General features: G+C 42.2%; 1 protein-coding gene across 1 annotated transcript in view; it reads left to right on the top strand.

The window, feature by feature from the left end:
* The first annotated feature begins 1,277 nt into the window (after positions 1–1,277).
* IL10RB (interleukin 10 receptor subunit beta) overlaps positions 1,278–14,465 on the top strand; it is a 61,208-nt gene continuing 48,020 nt past the window's right edge. Inside the window, exons 1-3 of the mRNA XM_007941307.2 lie at positions 1,278–1,326; positions 3,941–4,064; positions 8,756–8,913. Of these exons, the coding sequence (XP_007939498.1) occupies positions 1,278–1,326; positions 3,941–4,064; positions 8,756–8,913 (331 nt within the window). The remainder of the gene's footprint in view (positions 1,327–3,940; positions 4,065–8,755; positions 8,914–14,465) is intronic.

The following is a 14,465-nucleotide window of genomic DNA, read 5'->3' as shown; positions in this document are numbered from 1 at the left end:
CCTAACTGTAATACTAGGCAGTTGACTAAAGGAAGCATTAGGATGGTAGAGCAGAATGGAATCTCAGTGCCCTATTTTGACTAAAGTGAGAGCAGATGTAAAAGTGCTTCAAGGTCTTTAGAAGAAATACATCATAAAGCCCTAGAAATCCCCTTTAACAATTTAGGAAGTGTTATGTGTGCTGATTCCAAATGTCCAACAAGTAATGTCATAAAGTTCCTGTAAATCTGAAAAGCAAAAATGTGAAGTTCTACATTGTCATGTGTAGCAAGCAGTACAAGGTCTGGGACACACATCCTACTCTGCTCCTCACTTCATTGTGACCCTGGGTGCTTCCCTTAGCTGTCCTGAGCCTCTGTTTCTTCATTTGTGAAATGGAGGGGACTGGACTAGATAACCACCAAGATTCTATGACTCTAAACCAAAAAAAAAAAAAAAATTCCAAACTTACTGCCCTGGATTCAAATCCACCTCACAGGGACCCCCTCCTTGGATTTCCAAGGCAGTATCTCTACAGAAGTAGATTGCTAAATCTTCCTTCCAAAGAGTGGCTGGTGGGTTTGAATAGCAGCCTTCTAGTTAGAAGTCAAATTCCTTAGGCACCCAACCAGAACTCCCCCTATAAATCTAGTTGGAAATAATAGAAAATACACAGGGGAAGGAAATGCGAACCTGAGGGGCTCTCACTCCCCTCATCCCAAGAGCAGGTTTCTCAGACCTTAGCCCATTTCCCATAAGGGGGGAAAAATATATACATGTCCTAATTCAAGGACTTTTTAATTATTTTTATAATTGCTCTAAAGTAACAAAGGAGAGGGCTGTAAGGGGGGAAGCCCTTATTTAATAATTTAATGAAATTCCGTAGGAAATGGATCTTAACATGTACACAGCACGTTTTTCTGCCCCCCCCCCCCCGTGTGTCTATCATATTTTGAAGGTGATCTTTTGGAATAACCAATGTATACCTGTGTATATATATGTGTGTGTTGTATATGTATGTTGTAAAATGTTTGGAGGTTAGTAAAGGATAATACAAAAATACTTTTAATACAGACTTGGTCTTCAGAGTTCTTTCTCACAGTGTATAAGTGCAGCAGATTTGTGGTTCTGGAGTCGCTAGAGCCCGGCGGGGGCGGGGCGAGGGAGGAGCCCGGGCCTCCCAGCCCCCAGCCACTTCCGGGAACGGGCGGGGCGGGGCGGGGCGGGGCGGGGCGCTGGAACCAGAGTCTGGCATCAGTGTGTGGGCCCCAAAGGCCCTACTGGGCTCCGGTGCAACCATGGCGCGGACTCTTACAAGCTGGTTGGGCGGCTGCCTGCTGGTGTCAGGTGAGACGTGTGCGGGAGGGGCGCGGGCGGACTCCCAGGTGCGGTTTTGTCTGGGCGCTGCGTGCCTCCCCATCCGGGCTTGGGGACCACATCCCGACCCCAGTTGCATTTGGGGGCAGGGCGAGACGCGCTGTGCTACAAAGCCCCGGCAGTGATCGTCCCTGGGATTGCCTTGTTCGGTCCTCATAAAGTCCACTGACATGGAGTCGATTCTGACTCATAGCGAGTCTGTAGGACAGAGTAGAACCGCCTCATAGGCTTACTGTGGCTGTAAATCTTTACGGAAGCGTTCCAACCGGAGACCTTTTGGTTAGCAGCAGAATGCCTTAACCAGTGACTGAGCCAGCCGATCTCCTGTAGGTTCCCATGTTGTTGTTGTTATTTGCCATCGAGTCGGCCCCGACTCATAGCGACCCCTCCTTGGGTTTCCGAGGCAGTATCACTACGGAAGTAGGATTGCCCAACCTGCCTTGCGAGGGGGTTTGAACCGCCAGCCTTCTGGTTAGCAGTCAAGTGCCTTAGGCACTATGCTACCATAGGTTCCCATAGGAGCATTGAAAATGACTAAGTGCGGGGAGGCTGCTAAGTGGCTCTGCTTCTGCCGCTGGTATCTTTCCTGTAACTGAGGAGGAAGCCTCAGCTCACAGCGGATTACAGACCGTCTGGACTGTGATGTCCTTAGGAGTAGGATACCAATGTTTTTTTATTCTCTCTCCTCCTGAAGCACCCTTGGTGGGCCGTCACTAACTAAAGTTGTTTTTTTGTTTCATCTATTTATTTTATTGTGATTTGGGTGAAAGTTTGCAGAGCAAATTCATTGTCCATACACCAGTTCATGCACATTTTGTTTCATGACATTAAGTATAATCGCCATAATGTAACAGCTCTCTTCCCACTTCCACCCTGTGCTTACCCTTTCCCTTCCCTGTGTCCTTTTTCCTTCTGCATTCCTGCTCTCTGAACTATCTCCCTGTGGAAATATTGCCCTTCTGATCTCCTATGATTGATTGTTCTAAGGAGTGTGCATGTTGTTGTTGCTATATGCCATACCTACTTGATGTAAATATGCCTGGCTAAGGAACCAGTGCCTGGAAAAGGATATCATGCTTGGTAAAGTGGAGGGTTAGTGAAAAAGTGTAAGGCCCTCAGTGAGATGGATTGACACAGTGGCTGCAAGAGTGGCTCAGGTATAGCAAGGATTGTGAAGCTGGCACAGGACTGGGCACTGTTTCATTCTGTTGTACATAGGGTCAATATTAGTCAGAGCTGACTTGATGGCATCTAACAACACAACAACGTTGTTTGGCTGGAAGCTACGGGAGTAAGTTCAATTTCAAGCCATAGTCTTGGTGGTTTCACCAGTCTCTATCAAACAAGTAAGGCTGGCCTTTTGTATGATTTTGAATTTTATTCCACATTTTTCTCCCACTCTATCCAGGATCTCCTACACTGATCCCTTCCAAGCAGTTGACAGTGGTAGCCAGCCACCATCTAGTTCTTCTGGTTTCAGGGTCATGTAGGCTGAGGGTCACGTAGTCCACTAGTGCCTTGTACTAATCGTTTCCATGCTTTGGTTTTCTTCATTCTTTTTTGCTTCGGGTGAGGAGAGACCAATTACTGCATCTCAGATGGCCACTTGCAAGCTTTTAAGACCCCAGGTGCTACTCACCAAAGTAGGATGTAGAACAATGACTTTGTGTAGTATGTTATGCCAATTGAGTTTGATGCCCCCTGAGACCACAGCCCTGAGCCCACAAGCCCAACAATTAAAGTTGTTTTTCCGAAAGGCCCAAAATGTTCCCCCCTTAGCTATCATCAAACCCTCATTGAGTTTACAGGGTCTGGTACAGGCCAACACCTGTGTAGTTAAGTTCATTCCCAAGCTCTCTTCTCTCCTTCCCCTAAAATATTTCCTGGGAAGATTTCAGCACAACCCGAGTATTAAAACCAGCTATAGATCCATGACTCCAGTTTATATCTCTCTTGGCAGTGATTGGGTAATGAGTATGTACTGATTTATTATACTCTTCTCTCTACTTTTGTGTATATTTGAAAGTCTTTATAATTGAGGAGGTTTAAAAATAATTTCTAATTATTTAAAAATAATTTCAGGTATATTCATCACGCTGTCTCTCTGCCATCCCTGTTTGAATCTTTCTCCAGCATCGGAGGCCACATGGCTAGTATGGGACCAGGTGCTTCAGCCAGAAGTGGATTTTAACCTGTTTTATCCACATCAAATGTATTAGAAAGTCTAGAATTCATACCTCTGGAAATAAACACAAAATCCATCTACCGCACACTACCTCCTTATACCTTTCTATCACCACCCAAATCCAAGTCACCCTATTTGTTGCCACTTCACTCTTGCACCCCAGCAATTTCTTCTCATGGTTCTTCAAGTAAAATCCAAACTGTTTAGCACCTAACAAGGCCCAGCATGGTCTGGCCCTGTTTACCTCTCCAATATTACTTTGTGTCTGTCTGTCTTTCTCTCTCTCTCTCTAACTCCCATGGCATTTTAAGACATGGAACAATAGGGCAGACCCAGGTTTGTGTGTGGTCATTTTCTTGGGCAACTTTTTGAAGCAAATGTTTTTCTGTAATTTTACAGCATTAGGAATGGTGCCTCCTCCAGAAAATGTCAGAATGAATTCAGTTAATCTCAGGAACATCCTACAGTGGGAGTCTCCTGCTTTTCCCAAAGGAAACCTGACTTACACAGCTCAATTCCAAAGGTGGGTGTGGCAGTGCTTAAGGTGAGAGGCATAGGAGGATGGTGGCCTTGTTACTGGGCTGGGCTACAGGAGGGTTCTGACTGCTGTTGACACGAGATCATAATAACACAGAGAGCTGCCTTCTTGACCTTTTTCCTTCTGCATGGGAAATTCTTGTGGTCAGCTTTTCGTTTTCATTTTTGCTTGTGGTGGTGGTTCATGGTTTGGCTATTTATCCAGAGCTGTATCTATGGAAGATAGCATCTATGGCAAACATTGAAACTGTACCCCTGTCCAAACATCTGACACCCATCTTTTAGATAACTTTACCATAATACCAGCTGAAAAATACAAGTCAAGTTTTTAATCTTTTACTTAACATATTATGATACTATATGAAAATTGCAACTGCACCTTCCTTGCTGTGACTGAAGAAAATTGGTCTATGATGTGCGTAGTCATTTTTTTTTTCAGTTTCTTCTCTTTCTGTACTCCCACTGCCATTGAGTCAATTCCAACTCATAGCGACCCCCATAGGGTTTCCAAGGCTGTAAATCTTTACAGAAGTAGACTGCCTCATCTTTCTTCCGTAGAGCTGGTAGGTTCGAACCACTGACCCTTTGGTTAGTACCCTGATGCCTTAACCACAGCCCCACTAAAACAGAGCAAAATAAACACAATCTGCCATGACCCATGGAGGCTCTCATATTCAGAAATACTAGTTTAAACTTGCTGAATGTTCTCTCACAGCTGGCAATGGAAAGTACAGTGGTTAATAGAAACTGCTTGGTGGTACCCCCTTCAGGTGGCACCCAGGGGATGTGCCACACCTGCCATATCTTAGATATGCTTCTGTATTTATCTCAGGGCTACTGGTAGATATAAACATCGTATCATAGAGACGTAAATGTAATTGGCCACATTGGTAGCCTGGTGCTACACAGAACATAGCTCATTTGTCACAATGTAAGGACCCCTGATGGCTCAGTGGTTAAGTGCTTAACTGCTAACTGAAAGGTTCATGGTTCAAAACCACCCAGAGGCTCTGTGGGAAAATGCCCTGGCAATCTGCTCCTGTAAAGATTACAGCCAGAAACCCCTAAGGGGCAGTACTTCTCTGTCACATGGGACACTCTGAATCAGAATTGACTTGACGACACCTAAAACTAACAGCATGGTTTTTAAGAGAACAGTGCCACTGGTAGCATCTCCAGTTACTAGAGATGTGTTGCTACAAGTCAACAGTTTACAGCTAAAAATTCTCCAGGAAAACCGAGGTATGAAAAATGTTCAGGAAGACCTTAGCCATCTTATCACCCAGCAACCTCTAGTAAATTATAACACAGTGCTCCAGTATAGAGGAGATGGGATCATTTGTCAGTGGATGCTCAGTTACTCTGGATTTTAACCTCTGTTTTTCCACATCAAATGTATTAGAAAGTCTAGGATTCATACCTCTGGAAACACACAAAATCCATCTACATAGCTACGTGTAATTTTTTGTTTTGGTCGTTTGCCCTTCTACAGGGGCCTGGAGACAGCAACACATATTAGATTTTCCATAAGTCCCCAAGGCCATCTCCTGAGATTGAAAGTAAGACAGTGATTGGCTGTTACATGACTAGTTCTCTGAAAACAGTGGAGGCTTATAAAGGAAGGGTGAGTGTCAGAAGACAGAGTGATCTCAGTGGTGGTCTGCCTTCCTGTACCTGTCCTGCCTCCCACTGTTTCCCTGCGCTTTATGACAAAAGTCAATGTCAGCCCTCCTTTGGCAGCCTGCCACTATAAGCATAGGCTAGACTGCAGAGGGTACACCTTTATGGCAGATACAGACAACAGAGGAGGCCACAGGCCAAGGATCCAATACACCTATTCCCTGTTTGACTCGGAAACATGCAGAGATGAACAGCTCCGTAAGGTAGGTAGGAGAAAACTGAGGACCAAGATCCTATGAACCCCATACTCGTCATTCAGTTTTTATTCTGCAAACATATATGGGCAGGCCTTTGTTCCACGGCACCAATAGATAGGTCTGAACTGCCACCCTTTAGGTTAGTAGTTGAGTGCAAACCATCTGTGCTACCTAGGGACCTCAGAACAGAAATAGAAAGGTAAATAAGATAGTTTTGTCCCTGTGGCTTTTTGTTTTCTTTCCTTTTTAATGTTTTAGTTTGAAATCATTCCAAGCTACCTGAAAATTTCAAATTTTCAAGTATGGTCCAAGGACTTCCAAATAGGATTTACCAGTTTTTAACATGTGCCACATTGGCTTTATTTTCTCTGGAAGGCAGGTGTAATAAGCTATAATAAGCTTATAGCTAGTAAGGGGGTCACAACTTCTAGGCCCAAGGAGTTCTTCTTTACCTTACCTCAGTCCATATTATATATCTCACAGTGAGAACAGACATCTATACACTTACTTGCTTGCTCAACAAAAACAGTTTCAGAATTACTATACCCAGAATTTTAGAATTCCTGTTCTTGTATGTCTATGAAAAACAAACCTACTGGGAAGGTTCATAAATTGTTTACATTTTTTTTTCTTTGCATTGGGTGTTTAGAGTCCATATACTATCATATTTTAGATAAGTTCTTTTTTTTTTTTTCCTTTCATTGAACTTACTCTATTCATTTGAAATAGCCAGTTCTTTTGTTTCTATTTGTATTCAGTTTTAGGGGTTTTCTCCCACCCTCATTAATTAGTTAGTTAATTATTTTTTTTTACTATGTAGGACATTAATGCAATTCCAAAGTCAAAATTATACACAAAGGTATACCCAGGACAATATCACTTCCTCCTCTACTCCTTCTACCCCGTTTTCCCATTGCCCAACGCCTTGTACATAACCATTGTCAATAGTTTTTGGTGTATCCTCTCTGTGGTGTGTGTGTGTGTGTGTGTATGTGCATGTGTGCATGTTTTCAAAGCTAAGCAGATATATGTATGCTTTCTTATTTGCCTTTCTTACCCAAAAGGTAGCATAATAAATACATTCTTTTGTATCTTGCATTTTTTCCACTTATCAGTATATCCAGGAAATCAGTCCTTATCAGTTTAAAGAGAACATTCTTGTTCCTTCTATTTTTGTTTACAGCTGCATGGTAGTCCATTGAGTAAGTGCATCATGGTGTGTTAAGCTCCTACACTACTTGGCAAGAATATTAGAGAGTTTAAGAAGGAAGGGTTGTTCTACAACTTATTTTTGCCTATGGTATGTAAGTTCTAGAAGCACTTACTTTATGCCAAGAAATTTGGAAGACAGCTACCTGGCCAACTGACTGGAAGAGATATATTTGTACCTATTCCAAAGAAAGGTGATCCAACAGAATGTGGAAATTATCGAAGAGTATCACTAATATCATGCGCAAGTAAAATTTTGCTGATGGTAATTCATATATGGTTGCAGCAGTGTATTGACAAGGAAATGCTTTACAGTATCTCAAGGGTCATTAGGGTTCCATGGGGTACAGTTTGAAAAATATAAATATATCCATTGTTGTTAATTGCCATTGAGTTGGTTCTGAGTTATGGAAACCCTGCGTATTACAGAATAAAACACTGCCCAGTCCTGCACCATAGTCATAATTGTTGGTATGTTTGATCCCATTGATGTAGCCATCATGTCAATCCATCTTACGGAGGTTTTGCCTCTGCTGAAGGGGCAGGGAAGCCACATCTTCTGACCTCCTCTAACTGCACAAGAGGAAGACAGAATTACCATGAGTAGCCCGAGGCCTATTCCTGCGAGGCCAGACATGCTGCCTCCTTCCTGCCTCTTCACCAACCCTGACACCAACTGTTCCTCCTGCAGCACTCGCCACCTTTCTGCTGGGTTCGATAATTCACTGCAGTGGCCATACAGAACTCACAGATTATGGGGTTTATTAAGGAAGCACCAGGCTATAATTCAAGTTCAGGAAAAATGCTCAATCTTTCTCAGCCTGCCATCTCTCAGCCAAGAGCCACTCTCCCAGCAGTGCATGTCTCTCAGTGTCTCTCTCAGCAACCTGTGTCTCGGTGTCTCTTTCTTAGCAGTGCGTGTCTCTTGGTGTCTCTTTCATAGCAGCGTGTGTCTCTTGGTGTCTCTTTCTCAGCAGTGTGTGTTTCTCAGGAGTGCATTTCTCTCAGCAGCACATCTTTCTCAGCCAGCAGTCAGAGAGACCTCTTCTGCCTTTGGGAGGCCTCCTTTTGAGCCTGGCAGAGTGGCCAAACTAACCAATCATAACATCAGAATTCTAACCACCTGAGAGAGAGTGAACTTCCCAGAACATTGCTTTGTGCCACTCTCAACAGAAATACCCCAGGTGGATAACTTTTAGAATCAGGAGTTCCTCAGTTGCTCACAGCAAATTCCACCATGGAGTTTACAAAGACTTATGGCTAGAAAAGCCATACCAGGTAATTTACTACACTGCACCCTCTCTTTCATTGTTCCTCTGCTCTACCAAACATAATGTAGCAATTGGTCTTTTCTGATTATGTGTGTAAATTAAGCAAATCACAGTCTCACTATCCTTGCTTTTAAAGAGCATACTGGCTGTACTTCCTCTAAGACTGATTTGTATATACATATAAAATTGATGATTCAGAATTGGCATCATTTTTCTCTCATTATTCTCTATCAGTCTTTGGTAGCAGTGGGTATAAAGGACCAGTCATCCTCAGAGACCAGAGTTAGAATTACCATGACTTTATTTTTCTGCTTTTGTAGTTACAACAGCTTCCAAGATACATGCAAGAGTACTGCCTTGACAGAATGCGATTTCTCCCATCTTTCCAAGTATGGTTACCATACCTTGCGAGTCAGGACTGAATTTGCAGATGAGCATTCAGACTGGGTAAACATTACCTTTTGTCCTGTGGATGATAGTAAGTCATTTCATTTTCCATTCATTATAATAGCATCATCTTTCCTTGGTTTTTCCCCACTAGTTGATCCATCAACAATAATTCTTTGAGTGCCCAGAAAGTGGATGCCCTTATACAAGGAGCTTAGGGGATATAATAAGGAGGGCTGTGGCCTTAAAGAAGTTCATGGGAGATGCAGGAAGGGAAAGGTATATCACCAATAAAATAATTAAACATACATGTCATAACTTTAATGCCTCAAGGCAAGAATGAATTGGAGCTATTAATAGAAAAACTAGAAGGACTAATAAGGTAAATTTTCTGGGAGGAATTCAGTTTGGAAATTTGACTTAAAGAAACATGACTTGTTAGGCAGAAAAATAAAGGTTATTCTAGGCATAGGGCCACCTTGGATAGTGACTTAGGTATACAAAGACCAGATGCAGACAGCTAACTTTCCCAGAACAAAGAACAGAAGGGACTGGATATAGTATAAGTTGATAGAAGATGGTTTGGGTCAGGTTGGCAGGTAAGCGTCAAAAAGAATATTCCCAACTTAGAACTGGAGGGTCATGAGGACCTACCAGAGGTCATGATACAGATGTAATGAGAACATCAAGAATTTAAAATTAATTAAACTACCATATAACTATTGAGAAAGTGAAGAGAGTTGGAGATTACAAGAACCTCATTAGCAAAGCTCAGGCATAGCCCTCTAAGGAGTGAGCAGAGAAGAGCACACGATAGAGTGTATCTGTGTGAAAAAACCAATTGCCATTGAATTGATTCCACCTCATGGCTACTTCATGTATGTATGTTAAAGTAGAACTTGGCTCCATAAGCATTTCAATGGCTTGAGTTTTCAGAAGGAGATCACCAGGCCTTCCTTCTTACATACTCTGGAGGACTCAAGGCTCCAACCTTTCAGTTAGCAGCTGAGTGCATTAATTGTTCGCACCACCCAGGGACTCCATCTTTGTGGGAATGAGTCATTATATCCGAGGTCCCCCTTCTCTGAACCCCCATAGTTCCCACAATTTTGTCCTCCTAAAAGAATGAAACTAGGTTGCCCTGCATCCCTTTCCCAATTCTTTCCCAATCTTGGGTAAAAAACTTGTTTCAGGAGTTAGAAATTATCAAAGGTATCCTTATAAAAACTAAGAAAAAAATGGATGTAAAAAATATAAACAGTTTAACAATAGTCAGGTCTTCAGAACATAGTACAAGTTTCTGATTCCATAATTGCTAATTGACTTATCAGGTTCTGACTGGTTCTAAACCCAGTTTGAAGTCCCATCTGGAGAAGTTCCGTTTAGATACTGAGGTACACAATGGTTAAGCGGCTTGCCCAAAGGTCATATGGGTAATGAGTACCAAAGCTGGGATTCAGAGCCATGCTCCTGTGTCCATGCTCTTAGCCCCTACTATCCTCTATTGCCTCTTGCAATTTATACATGTGAATAAGAGGAAGGTGCTGCAAGACTTTATGCTGAACCTATTTATACTTGCTTTGGAAAAAAATCTAATAAGCTTTCTTAATATGGTTTACAACCAGCAGCAGATTAGAAATGGAATACAATGTTAGAAGCAGGCCTATTAACAGCCTTAGAAAAATAACAGAAAAATACAGGACATAATGCAGACATCACAGTTGCATGGAGTCATTTATTATTCATTCAACAATTATTATTAATCAGTACCTACTGTGTGCCAGGCACTATCTTTAATGCTAAAGCTATAGGCTATAAAAGTGAACAAGCCAAATTCCCAGTCCTATTGGTGTACACTCCAATAGAAAACACCAATAATAAGTAACTATGTATGTATTTTATGACAGGTAGTAACTGTGGTGCTCAAGAAAAATAGAGGAGGAGCTAAGATGGCAACCTAGTTAGGCACTCCACACTATCCCTCTACAACGAAGACCCAAAATAGTAAAATAGATAAAGTTGATAATCCTGGAATCCTGAGTATCAAATGAAGGATAAAGAATTAGAAAAAATACCAATCAAAAGAGGAAACTGAATGAAAGCAGTGAACAACAAGAGCAGAGGTGCCCTGCCACCTGACCTGGCACAGCATGGCTATTTTGAGACATTACAGGCTGCATTTCGAGGTGAGAAACACAGGAAGACTTCACAGGCTACCCAATGAGACAGAGACACATGTAGAGAAATCACAGGGAAGCAAGGTGAGCAGAACATGAGTTAGATATAAGGATGGAAAGTGAAGAGAGAAGCAGCAAGAACTCCAAAGACTCAGGTGACCACAGAAGAGGGAGGGAGCCAGTAAATAGGGATAGAACCACTCACCAGCACTGTTCCTGGTCCTTTGGATTAGGTACTTATGTGGAGGGGAAGGCCTGTGAGGTGGTAGCCAGAGATGCTGAACTACAAATAGCCCCTCTTGCATTCAGTCAGGGCAGGAACCATATAACCAGCTGTACTTGTCCAGGAGTACACTGGTGCCCATGCCAGTGACCAATGACAGAGGAGTGTACTCTCTCCCCTGCCCACCCCCTTCTAGTGACCAGAGGTGTGTCCTTACCCACCCAGTGGCCAGTAACATCTCCTCCACTGCCTTTCCCCTGCCCAGCAGTCTTCCTGGGCCACCTCTTTTCTCCAGTAGCCTCCTGCCACTCTGCTTCCCCAGTGGCCATGGCATGCTTGTGTGGATCATGCACCATGCACTCACTGCCTCCATAGTTGGTAGGGTACACTCCTACAGATTGTGTACAGTGCATCTGTTGCCTCCACAGTTGGCATTGCCTAACTGCACCTGCTGCCATGCCACTGTTTTTTCTTTCTTTCTTTTTTGCCCCAGCCAGTATAGCAGCAACTCTGTCCCCACTAGCCAGCCATAGTCAACACACCTGCTGCCATTGCCAGTGAGTACCACTACCTACTCCTACACCACTGCAATGACAGATAGTAGCCAACAGCAGCTCAGCCCATCCTCAGCTGCACTACACGACCACTGAACCCACACCCAAATCCCACCAACTACTGGATCCACCTGGAGACAGGTAGTAAGCATCCCAGTGCTACCAAATTAGCAACCTGAGCAACATGCCCACCTCAGCCACCCAGATACCTCAAAACAAAACAAAAACAATCAGGGCAAAACCAGCAAATGCAATATTACCACATTGTCTTGGAGACAACATCAAACCACACAAAGAAACAGGACAAGATGGCTCAAGCAAGTGACCAAAATACAGGGCCAGAAAACCTTCCTGAGAAAGAAATGGTGCTAGAACTGCCTGAAAAAGAATTCACAAGAATTATATTTAGGACGTTTCAACAGATTAATGGAGATAATAAGGAAAGCACAGACAAAAGCAAGGAAATCATAGACAAAATCAGAAAACACAGACAAAACTAGAAGAATTCAGGAAAACAATACAAAAACAAATCACCAAAGTAAATGGACAGAAGCATACAAAAACAACCAGTAGAAATCCAGAGGATTAACATTAACATTTCAGAAATAATACACTGGATGGACAGAGGAATAGAAATGAATCAATGGGGAAAAGAATCAGCAAAGTAGTAGACAAATCCCTTGATGCCAACGAGTCTGATAGAAGAACAGTCAGAAAAAAGAATGAAGAAAAATGAATAAAGTGTGAACAATATGTGGGGCACCATCAAAAGGAGTAAGTTATACATGATTGGAATTACAGAACAGAGACAAAAAGAAAGGGAGAAAATTGTCAAAGATTTGTTGGCAGACCACATTCCTAATATCATGAAAGACAAGAAGATACCCATTCAAGAAGGCCTGCAAACCCAAAAAAGAGTCACTTAAATATGATGGTGAAATTAGGACATTTCCAGATAAACAAGTTTAACTTTACAGGAAATGCTATAGGGAATCCTTCAGTGTTAGACAACAACCTGAAATTAAGACATATGACAGCATCACTCAGAAATCAATCCAGATAAAGAATTTTCAAAAATAACCTACAAGACTGAAAATAGAGAACCAGAGATGTCAATCTGTAAGTGACAACAACCATAAAGCATAAGGAAGGAATAATGGTGTGGTTACAGAACTTCTAAATGAAGAGAAAGTCAAGATGATATCAACATAGAAAAGACTGTTTTAAACTTAGAGAAAAATAAATGATAAGTTAACCACAAAGAAAATTAATAAATCTTCTCACCAAAGTAAAAAAAAGAAAAAAATCATAAAGACTCAGTAAACACAAATTGAACAGCAACAAAGGAAATGAAAATCTATAAACAAAATCAACACAGCACAGAAAAATATATGGGACAAAGAAATCATCAGCATCACACACACACACACAAATGACAGAAAAATCCATACCTGTTGATAATTAGAGTGAACATAAATGGATTAAATGCACCAATCCAGGAAACAGAGTGGCAGAATGAATAAGAAACCAAAAAATACATCATAGTGACCCTTCCTTGGGTTTCCAAGGTGGTATCTCTATGGAAGTAGATTGCCCAGTCTTCCTTCTTAGCAGTGGCTGGTGGGTTTGAACTGCCAGCCTTCTGGTTAACAGCCAGATGCCTTAGGCACTATGCCACCGGAGCTCCCACATCATAGACACAAAGACAAAAATAAGCTAAAAATCAAAGGTTGGAAAATAATGAGCAAACAGCAACCACAAAACAACAGGAGTGACAATATTTATTTCTGATAAAATAGATTTTAAAGTAAAAACCAGCATAAGAGACAAGGAAGATGTTCTAGTTACCTAGTGCCACTTGACAAGAATATAGCACAAGTGGGATCGGCTTAACAAACAGGAGTTTTATTCTCTTTCAGTTTGGGAGGCTATAAGTCTACGTTCCAAGTGCCAGGCTCTAGGGCTGGGTGAAAGCCCCTCAACCTTGGGCTTCAGCTCTGCCTCTTGCTCCCGGCACACTGAAGCTAGAGGCATCTCTTCACTCAGACAGCTACTGGCTGCTGAAGCTAACAAGCCCAAGGTCATCAAATAAAATGGCACAGTCTCAATGTTACCAAACCACATGGCAGGCCATTAATTTAAGTCCATTGAAAGTCTCAAAGTTGGCAGAATGTGGCAGGCTGCTGAACAATGACATGGTTACACGCAGGGTCCAAGCATGCCATGTGCTAGAGACTGTTCCCAAAGCTGCTACTTATATACAGGAAGCAGACCATATACCCAAAGGCATCTACTCAGCTGCTCACAGTACATTCCACCATGGAGTTGATGACCAGTCTCATCATGGGGAATACTACATCCAGCTGTCCAACCACTCAACCAAGGCCAGCCAAGTTGACACACACTTGATACCAATCCTACTCAAACTATTCCAAAACATAGAAAAGGATGGAATCCTCCCTAACTCATTTTATGAAGCAAGTATAACCTTTATACCAAAACCAGGCAAAAACATCACTGAAAAGGAAAACTACAGACCAATGTCCCTCATGAACATAGATGCAAAAATCTTCAACAAAATCCTAGCCAATAAACTCCAACAACATATCAAGAAAATCATTCATCATGACCAAGTGGGGTTCATATCAGGTATGCAGGGATGGTTCCACATTAGAAAAACAATCAACGT

The sequence above is a fragment of the Orycteropus afer genome, unplaced genomic scaffold (assembly GCF_000298275.1).
Source record: "Orycteropus afer afer isolate SDZICR_OR568_19922 unplaced genomic scaffold, OryAfe1.0 scaffold00078, whole genome shotgun sequence".
Classification (NCBI taxonomy): Eukaryota; Metazoa; Chordata; class Mammalia; order Tubulidentata; family Orycteropodidae; genus Orycteropus; species Orycteropus afer.
The sequence above is the reverse complement of the archived record's forward strand: the minus strand, read 5'-3'. Positions and strand labels throughout refer to the sequence as shown.